This window comes from Schistocerca americana, chromosome 7, assembly GCF_021461395.2.
Source record: "Schistocerca americana isolate TAMUIC-IGC-003095 chromosome 7, iqSchAmer2.1, whole genome shotgun sequence".
NCBI lineage: Eukaryota > Metazoa > Arthropoda > Insecta > Orthoptera > Acrididae > Schistocerca > Schistocerca americana.
Window position 1 is genome coordinate 237,419,635 of NC_060125.1, and position 14,870 is coordinate 237,434,504.

Consider the following 14,870-nt stretch of genomic DNA (forward strand, 5'->3'; position numbering starts at 1 on the left):
AATGGGGTCAGGCAAACTACAGTTTTAACTTGATAGGTATTCATAAAAAGCTGAGGTAAATGGTACAAATTCTCTTGGTTGGGAGTTTGATGACATTTGGTGCCGCTTCACCACTCCCCTCCCCACATTCTTCCAAGTTCTCAGGCAAGCTGGTATCACTGTTCCCCCTTCATTCCCTTACAATTTTTTTAAAATAAATAGTGGTGTTTTTTAGCTTCATTTGGCTGCTTGAGTAATTTTCTTCACAGTTCAACAAGTCTTGTTTTCTGCTCAAATCTTTTGATCACTTTGCGATCTAGTGACTTCTGTTGGTATTATCTCTATCAAGACGTGTCTTATTGTTTTAACATACTGTGGATTTTATTAACAAAAATAACTGTATTAAACACAAATTGCAGTGTCTCGGATGCAGGTCATATGTAACAATAATAACTACATGTACACGGCTACTGTACAGTTTACACTTAAGTGCCTGGCAGAGGGTTCATCCAACCACTGTCACACTATTTCTTTACCATTCCACTCTCGAACAGCGTGCAGGAAAAACAACCCCTTAAATCTTTCGTGCGAGCTCTGATTTCTCATATTTTATTACAGTGACAATTTCTTCCTGTGTAGGTGGGTGTCAACAAAATATTTTCACATTCGGAGGAGATTGTTACAGACTTAAATTTCCTGAAAAATTCATATAGCAACAGAGGACGTCTTTGATTTAATAGCTGCCACCCCAACTTGCCTATCATATCTGTATCATTCTCTTCGCTATTTCGCGATAATACAAAGTGAGCTGCCCTTCTTCTTTGGACTTCTTTGATGTCCTCCATCAATCCTATCTGATAAGGATCCCATACTACACAGCATTGCTCTAGAAATAACAGGACAAGAGTAGCATAAGCAGTCTCTTTAGTAGACTTGTTACATTTTCTAAGTATTCTGCTAATAAAACCTCTTTCGTTTGCATTGCCAACAACATTATCTATGTGGTCATTCCAATTTAAGTTGTTTGCAATTGTAATTCCCAGGTATTTATCTGAAATGACAGCCTTTAAATTTGTATGTGTTATAATGTAAGCGAAATGTAAAGGATTCCCTTTAGTATTCATGTAGGTCACCTTGCACTGTTCATTGTTTATGGTCCATTGCCACTTTTTGCACAATACAGATGTATTGTCTAAATCATTTTGCAATTGGTTTTGGTCTTCTGATGCGTGTACTAGATGGTAGATGACAGCATAATGTCCTAACAGTGTAAGATGGCTGCTCTCTCCTAAATCATATATATAGATTAGACACTGCAGAGAACCTATAATACTTCTGTGGGAAATGCCAGATATCACTTCTGTTTTATTCAATGACTTTCCAGTTGCACAGCTGAGATTATTCTCCACAGGCATGCAGTTTGATTAGAAGCTGCTTGCAAAGGATGGTATCAAAAGCCTTTTGGAAATTTAGAAATATCAAATCAGTTTGAGACCCACTCTCAATAGCACTCATTACTTCGTGAGTATAAAGAGCTACTTGTATATCATCAGAATGATATTTTCTGAATCTGTGCTGACTATGTGTCACCAGATCATTTTCCTGTAGGGAATTCGTAATGTCCGAACCCAGTATATGTTCCAGAATCATGCAAATTGACGTCAGTGATATGGATGTGTAGTTCATTGGATTACTTGTACTTCCCTGATTGAGTATTGGTGTGACCTGTGCAACTTTCCAGTCTTTTGCACATCTGGCACTCTACTATCTTTAGCATGGGTCTAGCTGCTGTAATTTATTCTCATGATAGAAATTACTGTCAGTTTAATATGATTTATTTTGTTTGTTAGGGATTTCTTGTTTGATTAAATTTCTTTCTTATTTCATGTAAATTTTACAATTTTGTTTCTAAATTGATTAAAAGTGGTAACATTGTTAATCATTAACATAAAATGTGGAAAAGGATTGAAATATTCATTTTCAGTCCATGTGGTAAATTATTACAGTCTGTCATAACTAAATAAAATATAGCACCGGGTTCATAGTCACGTAATATTTTTCGAAGAACAACATCGTTACTTTTGACTGGTAGCTTTACTTAAAAGTCAGCGTAATTATTTATAATTGCATACATGGCAACACTGTTTGGGGATTTCTTCAAGTACAAGAGAATCCAGGTGATAGGATTTAGTGCTATTTCCAACTGTGTTTTGTGAAACTGTCCATTTTTAAGCAGAGCTATAGCTTGTTGTTGTGGCTTGTTTGTAATTTCCCTCCTGGTCACCGACACCACATCAAATGTCAAGTGATTGTATGAGAATACTCAATACTGTATAGAGCACTGTGGCTTATTGGAAAATCTCAATCCCGTTTGAATGCAGGTATCGTTTGCCCAGCCCTAAAAATAAGTCTTTATGTGACTACAGTTGTCAATGCTTCACCTGTAAACATTTTAATCTACTAGCAAACCTAGCAATGCTTTGAAATTGCTAAATATGTCCTGGAATTGGACAGACATTGTAAACTCCAGCTCTGGCCCTTCCTCTGTGAACATGTTCCATTTATTGTAGACCTCAATGGTAGTCATAACTGATTCCCATGTTTCCTGGCTTAAACAGTGTCTTAGTGTAGCAATGTTGTTTGCAGATAGTATTCGCCTGTGCTCGTACATTTTTCTTGGTTTGAATTTGGTTTTACATTTTAGCACTAGTGTTTGACCTAAATGATCTGAGAGGTGACAATTTATGACATCTGTTGAAATGATGTGGTCATAATGTCTAATAACATGATCAATTGAACTACTATGTGTGTTAGCTATTCTTGTGGGTACTTGACAAGATTTACACTTCTACAGTGTGACATTAATTTACTTGAAACTCCATCAAGTGATTTCAGAAAAGCATCAAACTTTCCACGGGGGCATCTATATACACCTATGACATAGAAAGGAACATTGCAAAATGTGAGTTTAAGAATTGCAATTTCGAAATCTTTGTCATCACAGAAATTGTTCCCCCATAGCACTTTTTCTGTTGTGCTTGTGAATTTACAATTTCTTGTGTAGATGGCATCACTACCTTTATTGTGTGTCCTACAGTAGAAAGTAGCTAGGTTGCAGCCTTTAAATTTGCAATATTGAATGTTGTCCATTGTTTTCTGGTGTTCTGTAACTATTATTACATGTGGAGATAGTACTGTGATAAATGATTCAAAAGCATCTATTTTGTTTCCTAAAACCCTGTACATTATAATGTAAAAGTGATAAATTATTCTTGTGTGGACTGAAGTCTGTTTGAGACACATATGAAACACTTACTCTTGCATCTGGTGTCGCACTGGTGGAAGGTTTTATTGTACTAAAAAAACATTGCTCTAGTCCTGCTGATGTATTGTTTTACTGACCTGGCATTTCATGGTTGATTCTCCCAAGTATTCATTATTTTTATCCTTGAGAGAGATGGGCTCTGTAGCACACTGCACATTCATTTAGCTGTTAATTACTTCTTGGATCCATGTTGTAACTAAATCTTTCCCTTGTCTGTTGAGATGTAAGCCATGGAATGTGTCAAGTCTTCTTCCTACGCAGCTTATGTCCACAATGTAACATTTTTGGATCTTATGCCCATATTTAGGATCTTTATTTATACATGACCAGATTGGCAAGTCATGTCAGTGTGAAACAGAGATGATGATTACGTTTGAGCTTCTCAGCTCATGTAGCCTTCTTTTGAGTGAGATCACCAGGTCTATCATTTAATCTCCTTGTATGCTTCATCACATTCTTAGGACCCTACAAATGGGACCTCTTTCTGCTGCCACTGGTTTAGATGTGTGAGTTGGTTTTTGCTTAATGAATTTTATGCTATAATTGATTTTATCAAGTATTTACTGAATTTATCATAATTTGGTTGCTGTGAGCCATCTATCTCCCTCTCTGCTGCTTCCCAATGCTTCCCACCACCTCCTAGTGCCCTGCACATGTCTTTTCACTCACCACAGTCCTTCCTTCTTACACTTTACCCAAAGTAACCTATTCAGGCAAACTCTAATAAACAGTATTGATTATTACTACTACTTATTTAACAATTCCACTATCAATATAGCACTGTGAAGAAAATATAAATACCGAGTAAATTATTTTGATTCTCATATAGAATTTTTTATTTCTTAAAATACTTTTTGAAACCTAATCAATACTTTGTATAGAAATGTACCCATGTTTGTAGTTTACTGTAGATAACTGTCATGTAAATGACGGATTTCAGAGTTGTATCAGCAACTCACATTACTCTAAATGTTATTTCTGATATTTGTTGCTTGCAATTAATTTTGATTTCTTGGTGGCTTACAGTTATGCCAGGAAGAAGATGTGAGATTACTTGTGTGGTTGCTGCCTGAGGTATATGCACAGTTTCCTGCAGTCGCCGTGGGCAATGCTCAACTGCTGCAACTAGTTGTATCTGCAGTAGATGCCTTGCAGTTACAGGAACTTGTCTGTCATATTCTCCAAGGACGCCTCGTAATGTTTCGACATGATGGATTTCGTGCTCTTCTTTCTGCATCACTTTCGTGGGAGACTTTCGAGCAGTACTGTTTGTGGCAGCTTGTAGCAGCACATGGCATTCCAGTTGATTACATACTACCCATTCTGCCACGCCTGGAATTCACAAGACACGCTGAGGCTTTGACTTCTATTCTTTTAATGCTGAAGCAGGAAAGGTAATCTCCCACATTTTCTGTAAATTCGCAGCCACTTTTTTATTTGTTTCTGTATTTTTTTACATATTGTACATCAAAACTTGGTTTATATATTATTTACACACATCCAGAAACATCAGCTGTTATGTGGCTCTCACCATTAGTACGTAGTGGATGCTCTTATCAACCCATATGACTAGTCCTTCTATTGTACTGTAACTATGAAAAATGTATTGAAACCTTATGTAATGTAACAGTGAAGAGGGAAAGATATCTTAGGCTTTTGAGACAAACCATCTGCAGTAGCTGCAAAAACATAAAAGTAGTCTAGATTTTGTCAAATCCTTGCTGATGTGATTGTGGTAAAATGCAATGAGAAGTGGAAGCAGTAGAGAAAAAAACGATTAATAAGTGGGACTGAGACACTACAGATTATTGCTGGTTAATAACTGGAATTCAGATTTGCCCAAAAGATAACCATGTCACAAAAATAATATGATAGAAAAGATAAAAGCCAGATGTACAGGATGTTTCATGTATGATGCAAGTGCTGGTGCCTGCTACTGCTTGGGAACCAATACTGAGGAGGCAGACTCTGATCGTCACGTACACTCTACCTCATTTCTTGGACTTTGGCAGTATCACAAGAGGTGCCTGGGGGATGTTGCTAAGCCATGTCTTCACAATATCCTTTTTTCCAGAAGTGCTAGTTCTGCAAGTGTCACAGGAGAGCTTCTCTGAAGTAAGACAAGGTAATGCCAGAATTAATGGAATTAAAGCTGTGAGGATGGGTCATGAGTCATGCTTGGGTAGTTCAGTCAGTAGAGCATTTGTCCATGAAAGGCAAAGGTTGTGAATTCAAGTCTCAGTCTGGCACACTGTTTTAACCTGCCAGGAAGTTTTGTATCAGCACACACATTGCAGCAGAGTGAAAATTTCACTCTGGAAACATCCCCCTGGCTGTAGCTAAGCTATGTCTCCACAGTATCCTTTCTTACTGGAGTGCTAGTTCTGCAAGTTTTGCAGGAAAGCTTTTGTGAAGTTTGGGAGGCAGGATCTAAGGTACTGCCTGGTGAAATCAAAGCTGTGAGGACGTGTTGCAAGTTGTGCTTGGATAGCTCAGGCAGTAGACCATTTGCCCATGAAAGGCAAAAGTCCCGAGTTTGAGTCTCGATCCGAAATAAAGTAATGCTTTATCAGGAGAAAGAAGCCTTTCTGTTTCAACCTCTCTGTCACAAATGGACTGCAATAGCCAGTTGCAGTACTGGCATTGAGCAACAGAATCTCAATTAGTCAGTCAATGCACTACCATTTCTTTATTACATTTCCGTTCAATTTTGTCTCATCTGTGTGTGCAGATGCTACTTACACACCAGTCTGAAGTATTACATGGCACAATGTTTTTCTCAAACTTATTTCCAGGGCTGCTCCTAATTTGTCTAGTTCAGCTAAAACTAATATGGCACCTGCCAAACTTTGAGGAGTCAGCTGAAGCATAGGTAGTGAGCAGAGCTTTTGGATGCAGTGCTTATGCTGTATGTAAAACACTCTCTATTAAATGTTAGAAAATAAGGAAAAGGAATAAGGAAGGGGAAAGAGTAACAAACTTTTGTGCTTCATTGTTATCTGTACAGCATCATAAACATGTCTGCAAAAGAGCAATTTGAGAAATAACTTCAGCTGTTCCAAATGAAGGCAACTAGTGTTGAGCTTATATATACAATACTTACCAACATATTGTGATTTCATTTTAAAAGGAGTCTTCATAATTAAATTAATAAGATGAGTGCCAACTTGGAATGTGAAAAGTTTATGGTTAACTGAACAACTCTGAAAAAATAGAAAGGTGGAGGTAAGTAGTTTTGGCCCCATCTAATTTTTGATTTAAATTGTCCCATAAACCTGAAGCAGCTCAGTACTTGGTCATATGTGACTTAACCCATCAACACATCTGTAGTAATCAAGTAGAACACGAAACATAGCCAAGTAACACAAATATGGCTTTAATCATAAACTTCTGATCAGTAATGGAAATGAGACTCTTGTGACTCCACATGTAACAAGACAAAAGAATTGCACAGAAGGTGCAACATAACCGATACACAGAAGGCAGCCTGTAGTGGCCAGCCTAAGCTAATACATTTGGCAGTTGATTTAAGTACACACACACACACACACACACACACACACACACACACACACACACACACACACACACACTCACACTCACGATGACACTACACTCGGCGTACTCACATACACACGCACTAGTAGGAGGATAGAGCAGCTTCTTATCCCTAGCTTTTAATAACTTTGTTTTCCTTTATGGTGGAAGCGGCTTTCATTTCAAAACACGGTTGCAGTGATATTTTGTTGTTGTTTTTATGTGTAGACTTATTTTATTATTGGTATTCGACATAAAATGACTTGGGCATAGAGCAAAAACACATCTTAACTTAAAATTTGAGTGTTGATAATTTGCACTATAATTTATCAAAATAAAAGCTCAACATTTTTGCTCTAACTGAGATCCTTGGATTTGTATTTTCTCTTTATATTGAAAGTAAGTAGATGAGAATCCACTTTTTAAGCTAAGCTACACAGGAGTCAAACAAGGGCCCTTACCTTTCTTCAGAAATATTATTTATTTACCTTTAACCTTTCTGAACAGCGTTACACCTCTCTCTACAAAGGAAAGAAGTGAGAGAGAAAATCTAGGAAGATGGATGGGAGACGAAACTACTCTAGAACCAATAGGTCCTCACAAAGTAGAGTTTGAAAACAGTGAAATATGGTATTTGAATACTACTGTCTTTAATTATGTGTTGACGTAAACAGGGCTGCTGATAATCAAAATGACTTAAAGCATTGCTAAAGTAATGAAAACAATTTTCTGTCCCAGTCTCAAATTCCGATTTATCATTTCCATGCATCCCCTGAAGATTCAAAGAGACAGGGATCAATGCTTCTTTTCCTCAAGATACTTTTCAAGTTTTAGCAGGTTTTTTATTATTCATTCTTGAAGGGGCAATCAAGTGTATTCCAGAAAACAATAAATGACCAGTGTTCTGATAGTTCTGAGTAAGACATCTTAACCAAAACACAAGCAGAGCAGAATTATAAGATAATCATTCTGAGTATAAAAGTGGAAAGCCTCTCAAGATCAAGAAGAAAAACACACAGCTCCACAGTTGAAAAGAAATCAGTTGAAATGTTAGCCATGTATTGACTCAGTATACTAATGATTTAAATGATGAAAAAAGTAACTATTCAGCCATAGCACACGAGAACAGAGTGACTGAGGGCTGGAAGGTAGAGTCAGCAAAGGAATGGGATAGGAATGTGTCACATGTCAGATCACTCACGAGCTGGGACAGGGAGTCAGGTGTGGCACACAGTGGATTGGAAGGGGGATGGAACAGAAGAAGAGGGAGAATGTGGAGAGTGATACGTGAGTGTTAAGTAGGCTGAATGGAATGGGGCAGAGTTGGGGGCACAGATGTGGAGGTAGGTGAGAGGGGTAGAGTCTTGTGGAGCTAGATATTAGGAAGATTTTGAGAGTGAATTACCATCTTTGTAATTCATAGAAGCTGGTATTTTGTGGGAGAGGGTGTTCCATATGGCACAGGTTGTGCCCATTGAAGTTGACCATGTTGTGCTCAGCATTGTGTGTTACTGCTGGGTGTCAGATAGTTTGGCAGTGGACATTCGTTCTGGTGGACGTATTGTATTCATGCCCACATTAAAGGCCTTGCAAATATGAAATGACTGTTTTCGCAGGTCTCTCCCTGCTACTGCTGGGATAAGATATACTTGTGGCAAGACTGAAATAGGATGTGCTGGGTAGGTGCATAGGACAGATCTTGCACTTGGATCTTCCACAGGGATATAACCCGTGTGGTAAAAGGTTGGGAGTAGGTGTAACGCAAAGAGAGATAAGGACATTTCATAGGTTGGATGGATTGTGGACTCAAGGCAGTATTTCTTGATTTTCAAAAAGCATCTGATTCAGAACTGTATCATTGTTTATTTTTAAAAAAGGTTGGATCATTACTAGTGAGGGCATAACTTGTTATTTGGATGGAGAATTGTTGACAGGTGTAGAAGTAACTTCAGGCATGTCCCAGGGAACTGTATTGCACCCCTTCTTAAGTTGGATGTATCAGTTACCCAAAAATTCTCCTCACAGTTTTGCACCACCCACCACATCTTCATCTATTTTCTCAACCTTTTTCATAATATTGTCTTCAAGTTACTTTCTGTTATATAGCCCTCCCATACATTCCTTCCACCTTTCAGACTTCTTTTTTCTGCCACTTGGTATCTGAAGTTTTCTGCTTTGCTCTTCTCCAAAATTTTTCTTTAAAAGGCAACAAATATGTTGTTGAAGTGTTGCCATGGTTCGCATTTTTAATTATATTGTCTTGCTTTTGACAAGAGTTGCAAAAAAAGTTTTCTTTTTTTTCTTTTCAGTTCCCTATTCTTCTGTAACTATTTTTTAAGTTTACAGAAGAAAACAATTAAAATTTCTTTTCTTCTGTTTGAACACTGTGTGTTGTGTAAATGAGTTATGTAATAAAATTTGAGTGTTATGTTTATTCTGTTGTTTTTTTTCTGAAGATAATCTGTACTCACATTGTTCCAGGCCAACAGAAGAGCTCCTTCGGGTAATTCTGTCAAGAGAAGTACGAGGTGGGGATATGTTTGTTGTGTCAGCATTACGATGTTGGTGCCGTGAGCACGAGGAATTGTTATGTCGTCTCGTTGCTCAGCTACTGACACCAGTTGGAGGAACAAATTCATCACCTGGGAAACGAAAACGTGGTGGTGGGAATCAGCAACCAGGAGGAAAACCATCACCGAGTAGTGGTACCCCTCCTGTAGAGCAGGTACTCGGGCATCTCGACCATTTACGGCAATCCTGCAAACAAAATGGTTGCCGACTGTATGGGTCAGAGGTGGTACAAAGAGCCCTGTTGCAGGTGAGAGACTTTTGGTGTTCGACCAATTCAAGTTTTGCAAATAATAAGTTTTTATTTTTCACAGTCTCAACTGCAATTAGTAATGTAAGAGACAGAATGCTGACCAGTATGTACCTTCAGGGGGCAAAATATTTAGTACTGCTGATGTAGATATGTATAAAAATAAAAGTACATGATGCTGCACTGAGCTCTCAGAACCATTAGTTTCTTCCTTGGGGAGGAGAGAAGAATAGGTTGCGAAAGGGCAAGCTACTCAGGCTCCAGGAAGAGGAGGATGCAACTGTAGCTGTCCTTCTGAAGCTAAGTGCTGGCCATAAACTCTGTCTCGTTTAATAGTTTTCTCAATTGAATTTTCCTTGTGATATAATTAACTTTGAAGTGTTACTGGCACCAGAGAAGGAAAAATGAAGCTGTCATGTAGCACAACATGACATAACATTACGTACAGATTGTGCTATATGACAGCTTCATTTTTCTGAGTATGGGCTAGTCAGTAATGTATTTTTCCCTGTTTGTACAGACCTGATGATGGTTGCAGTAAATTTAAGCTGTGAATCCTGCAAAATTATTAGTTGTGGTTGTGAAAAGAAGCAGGTATAAGTCAGTGTATAATCACCGACACTATGAACAGTATGTCTTGTTTCATAAATATTTGAAGAATTAAAATCATGTATGCAGACTAGCACACACTCATTCTACAGAAGTATTACTGGGTAATTACTTAGCTGCTGGAAAACTAAGTATGACAGCTTAGCAATAATAATCACTTATTTTTATGTACTGTCAACTGTTCAATGAATTCTGTGTATAAGTAAGATCTACTGTTAATAGCTAAGACCTACTTAATCGTGTAGTAACAGCTTGAAAGTTATTTATGAAATTCAGGTTCCTTCTGATTTTATTAGAAAAATGGCACTTACAATAATTTTACAGTGATGTCAAGTATGTTTTGAAACACAGAGACACAGGAGGATGGGATGGGGTACCAGTTAACTCCAGGGTTATCAGGTCCCTTTTTTATTGTTGGATGTCACTTAACCAAAAACAAACATAAAAAATAAAGTGTCACAAAAATAAGACTGGAAAATCTGAGATGTAGATAGCAGAGGAGAGGGAAGTTTGCAAAGGAAATAAATTAGAGAAGGGGAGATGGGACTGAAAAGGGAGAAAGAAATAGACAGCAGCAGGAGGAACAGGCACAAATTAGGGCTGAATGACTGACAGTTACAGGCACATGCTAAGGTTATTCTTTCCTTTATTATTCTGGAGTACTTTCTATGCAGGAAAAAACTAGCTACATTTTGAAGTAATCACAGCTTCTGCTCATTTAGAGTCAATTGGGAGTAGACATTGATAGCAGGTAGCCTAGGAGATGTTGCGCTTTGAAGATAGTCATAGAAATATAGGAATGACTGAGAAGAAGTTTAAGGTTTTATGGATTTAGAGAGTGAGGAAAAGCTATAAGAGTTGATCGGAGGAAAATAATGTGTAGCAAGGATCTAGTTTGGTACTGGGACTTCAGGAAGTCATAGCCAAGGTGACAATTTTGTTGATGCATCCACGTAGGACTATATATAGTGTAATAAACGTCCCTCTACTGTTGTTTTTATGGATCTCCTTTGTTACAATCCAGTAAGGTAATACAGGAAACCTATTTGTAACTGAGGAAGTGACCTGCAAAGATGAACATGCCCACTAACTGCAGTTTTACACAATCAACATAAATCTTATTTGAGGCACATGTAAGAATGAAAATAACAACATATTGCAATGCAAATGCCTTTACTTTTGTACTAAAAGGCAGTTCATATCTGTAAACCAAGTCTACACTGAAAATATTGCTTTAACAAGTACATTTAAATATGGACATATTCTCATTTGCCAAAACATTTTGGACATGTTCAATGCTGAATGATTTCCAAAAGTGAATGTGTTGTTTTCTGAAAACAACTTAAATCCTATTGTATAATGCTTCTTACACTACATCATATTTGTAACAATTTAGTATGTGATATCATGGGAAAAAATTATAAACTGCCAACTGTAAAATTATAAACTGCCAACTGTAACATTGATATTCAGTGTTTTAGTAAAAGTTCTGATTTTATCGTTCCTTCGCAATTATTTAAAATGTTTCAAATCACCTATAACAGAATACAGTGATGTAACAGTGGCATTTCCTGTTATTAGAACAATTCTTTGTGGTAACTGTTACACTTAAACATATAAACCAAAAGCATCTACATATTCACAAGCAATATTCTCTATCTCTGTATTGAACAACATGGGACTATTGTAAATGATAGATGTATACCAACTTATGTCCTGTTGTTTTTGCCAGTCATCTCTAAAAATAGTTTACAGCAAGCTAGCAACATCTTTCTTCTTGTCATCTGAGATTGTGTGGCTGAGAAGTACTGCAGCTCGTGGTTAAGAGAAGAAATTTGTAAGTGTCCATCTGCATTTCTAAAGAGACTTTTGCCCTTGTACATAATGCTGAGACCTCTAGGATGCAATCACTTCCATATCAATATGAGTGTTTCACATAGCATCATACTGGTATGTGAAAATTCATTTCCTTTCACTTCTGTGATCTAAATTTCATAGGCCCTCTGATAGGAATTTAATGTCTATTGCTCTCCATTCTTTAACAAGGTTTCTTACTTCACCCACTGACTGGTAGAGCTCATTACATTCCTCTTATGTTACAAAAATTGTCCTTTGTATAGAAGTTTCAGTACTCTACCAAAATTGCAGTCAATAGGTAATAACTATGTCCTCATAATAGTAATTGTTAATATTAGTACTACGCAGTATTATTATGAGGGAGCAAAGAAGTATAAACTGATCCTAACTGCTCCTCTGTGTGGGAATGTCGACTGTGACTGAAATGGAAATCACCTGACTGGAATCAGAATCTCCTATTGGCCACAGTGAACTAGTTCTTCTCTGCATGAAATGTATATGTAGAAAGGATTGTGTTTGCTGTGTACCAGGCTCATACATGGCAAATATTCGATTTCACTTAAATTGTGTAATGAATTTAAATTCTGCTTATCTTATATGCACTATTCCACTCCATATCTTTTTTTTTTTTTTTTTTTTACTGTGGACACATTCACCTGTGCATGTCACTGTCACAGTTATGGAAGGCAGTCAAATGAAAACCGAACACCTGCTGTAAGGAAACCATGGAATGATTCCATTCAAAAATAATCACCACATGCATTAAGACATTTATCACAAAGGGAGAAAAGACAGTCAACTCCTGTTTTGTAGAACACGGTTTGCTGCTGACAGATCCACAATTGCACCCACTCCTGTCTTCCTCGCCAGACTGAAACCGACATCCATGCATGTCTGTCTTCAACTTGCCAAAGAAGTGAAAAACACACAGTGAAAGATCCTGGCTGTATGGAAGATGTTGAAGTGATCCCCAACCAAATCCCTCATGTGTAGCCTTTGCCTAATGGGCAATGTGGGAGTGGGCATTATCATGCAACAGGATGATTCCATCCAACAGCATTCCAACAGCCTAAGGGCAAACAGCAAAGCCAGCAGTGGAAACATCTCACCCACCAAACAAATCCAAAGCTGTTCACACAAGTTCCAGTAAGACCCTGATAACTTTCTTCTTTGACTGCAGGGGTCCTCAGCTGTTGAGTTCCTTGAGCGTGAAACCATTGTCAGTGCACTGTCAAAACACCAAGGAATGGTGTCAGATGGAACCATTTCTGTTGCACAATAATGCCCGTTCTCCCACACTGCCAATCAGATGAAGGCTATAATTTAGAGATTTGATTGGAAAACACAGCAACATCCTGCATATATTCTGTGTTTTCCATCATATGTTTTTCATACTTTTGGCGAGCTGAAGAAAGACATGAGTGGACGTCAGTTTCACTTGGACAAGAAAGTGCGAGAGTGGGTGAGGTTGTGGATGTCGTTACACATGTGGTGATTACATGTGAATGGAACCATTCCATGGCCCATTGTGATGGGTATTCAGTTTTCATTTGACTGCCCCTTATAGATTGGTTGCACAACCGATAGACATGAAACCACTTTGCAGTTCAGCATTACTGAAATTCTGCTTTCTAAACATTTTTGCTCAAAAGTAACACTTCCTATACAGCTTGGGGAGTGAACAGGGCTCAGTTATAAGACACTGCTGTTTCCCAAGATAGGGAGACAAACATTACTACAACATTGAAGATTGTGGGAAGACACTTATTAACTCCGATGTTATCTGTATCCATGACCATTGTATAAATATTTCAGATAATTTTTCACCATCATGTATGAAGTTCTGGGTTTGGTTTCATCATGAACTTCATCAGCTCTACTTAAAATACAATGAAATGAACATTTTCCAGTGGTGTGTAGTTAATATTATTTATTATGATTATTATGATTAAGAATAAACGGTGTTAATTTTAAAATGTAGGCTCAACCAGCTTTCACGATGTAAAAGCACCAAAATTGATGTATTTCAAAGGGGCTAGCCACCAAGTCAGAATTATTCCACTGGTATCCAATAAAAGTGATAAATCTTTATCCTTATTGCTTTCATAGGATTCTTGCAAAATAATTCTGATGATAGAGGCTTCCTCTTTTGAAATGCGTCAATTTTAGTGCTTTTGCGTTTTGAAAGGTTGTTGAACACACATTCTAAGATTGATTTTAACAACCACCACCTCATATCTGACATGGATGATACCAAGTAAACTGTGTTTATTGTTTGTGTTGCATTCAATCTTACCAAATGATTAGCACATTTAACAAAAAGAAATACAAATTTTCTGTAGTGTAATTTGTATTCAGAAATTTAGAGCAGCGTATAATCCAATAGTTGTTTTAGTTATTTATGCAGTTGAAGTTTTAACACTACAGTGCTATATTCTAATTGCAGGCACAGTCCCAGTGCAGTGATCCACAGAGGAAACGTTTCTCTGACCTCTTTGCCCTTGCTGAAGTAGAGGAACTGGAACCCCGGAGTCGGAGAGGAGGTGGGGGAGGGGGTGGTCGTAAACCAAGAGGGAAAGGGAGGCAAGCAACTCGACCATCTGATTCCTCAGAAGATTCTAGTGAGGTAAGAAAGTGGTCAGACCTTGTACATTTTAAAGTTTTTTAATGTGTGAATCTAGACAACTGTGCTCACATAATTGGAGTTGGAACTGATTTTGTCAGCATGTTTTTCATAGAATACTG

General features: G+C 37.6%; 1 protein-coding gene across 3 annotated transcripts in view; it reads left to right on the forward strand.

Annotated features, from left to right (window-relative positions):
- Nucleotides 1-14,870, forward strand: part of LOC124622216 (integrator complex subunit 3) — a 73,914-nt gene that overhangs the window by 51,503 nt on the left and 7,541 nt on the right. For all 3 annotated transcript variants that reach the window (XM_047147864.1, XM_047147865.1, XM_047147866.1), the window contains exons 13-15: nucleotides 4,331-4,698; nucleotides 9,323-9,659; nucleotides 14,572-14,751. In XM_047147864.1, coding sequence (XP_047003820.1) covers nucleotides 4,331-4,698; nucleotides 9,323-9,659; nucleotides 14,572-14,751 — 885 coding nt within the window. The remainder of the gene's footprint in view (nucleotides 1-4,330; nucleotides 4,699-9,322; nucleotides 9,660-14,571; nucleotides 14,752-14,870) is intronic.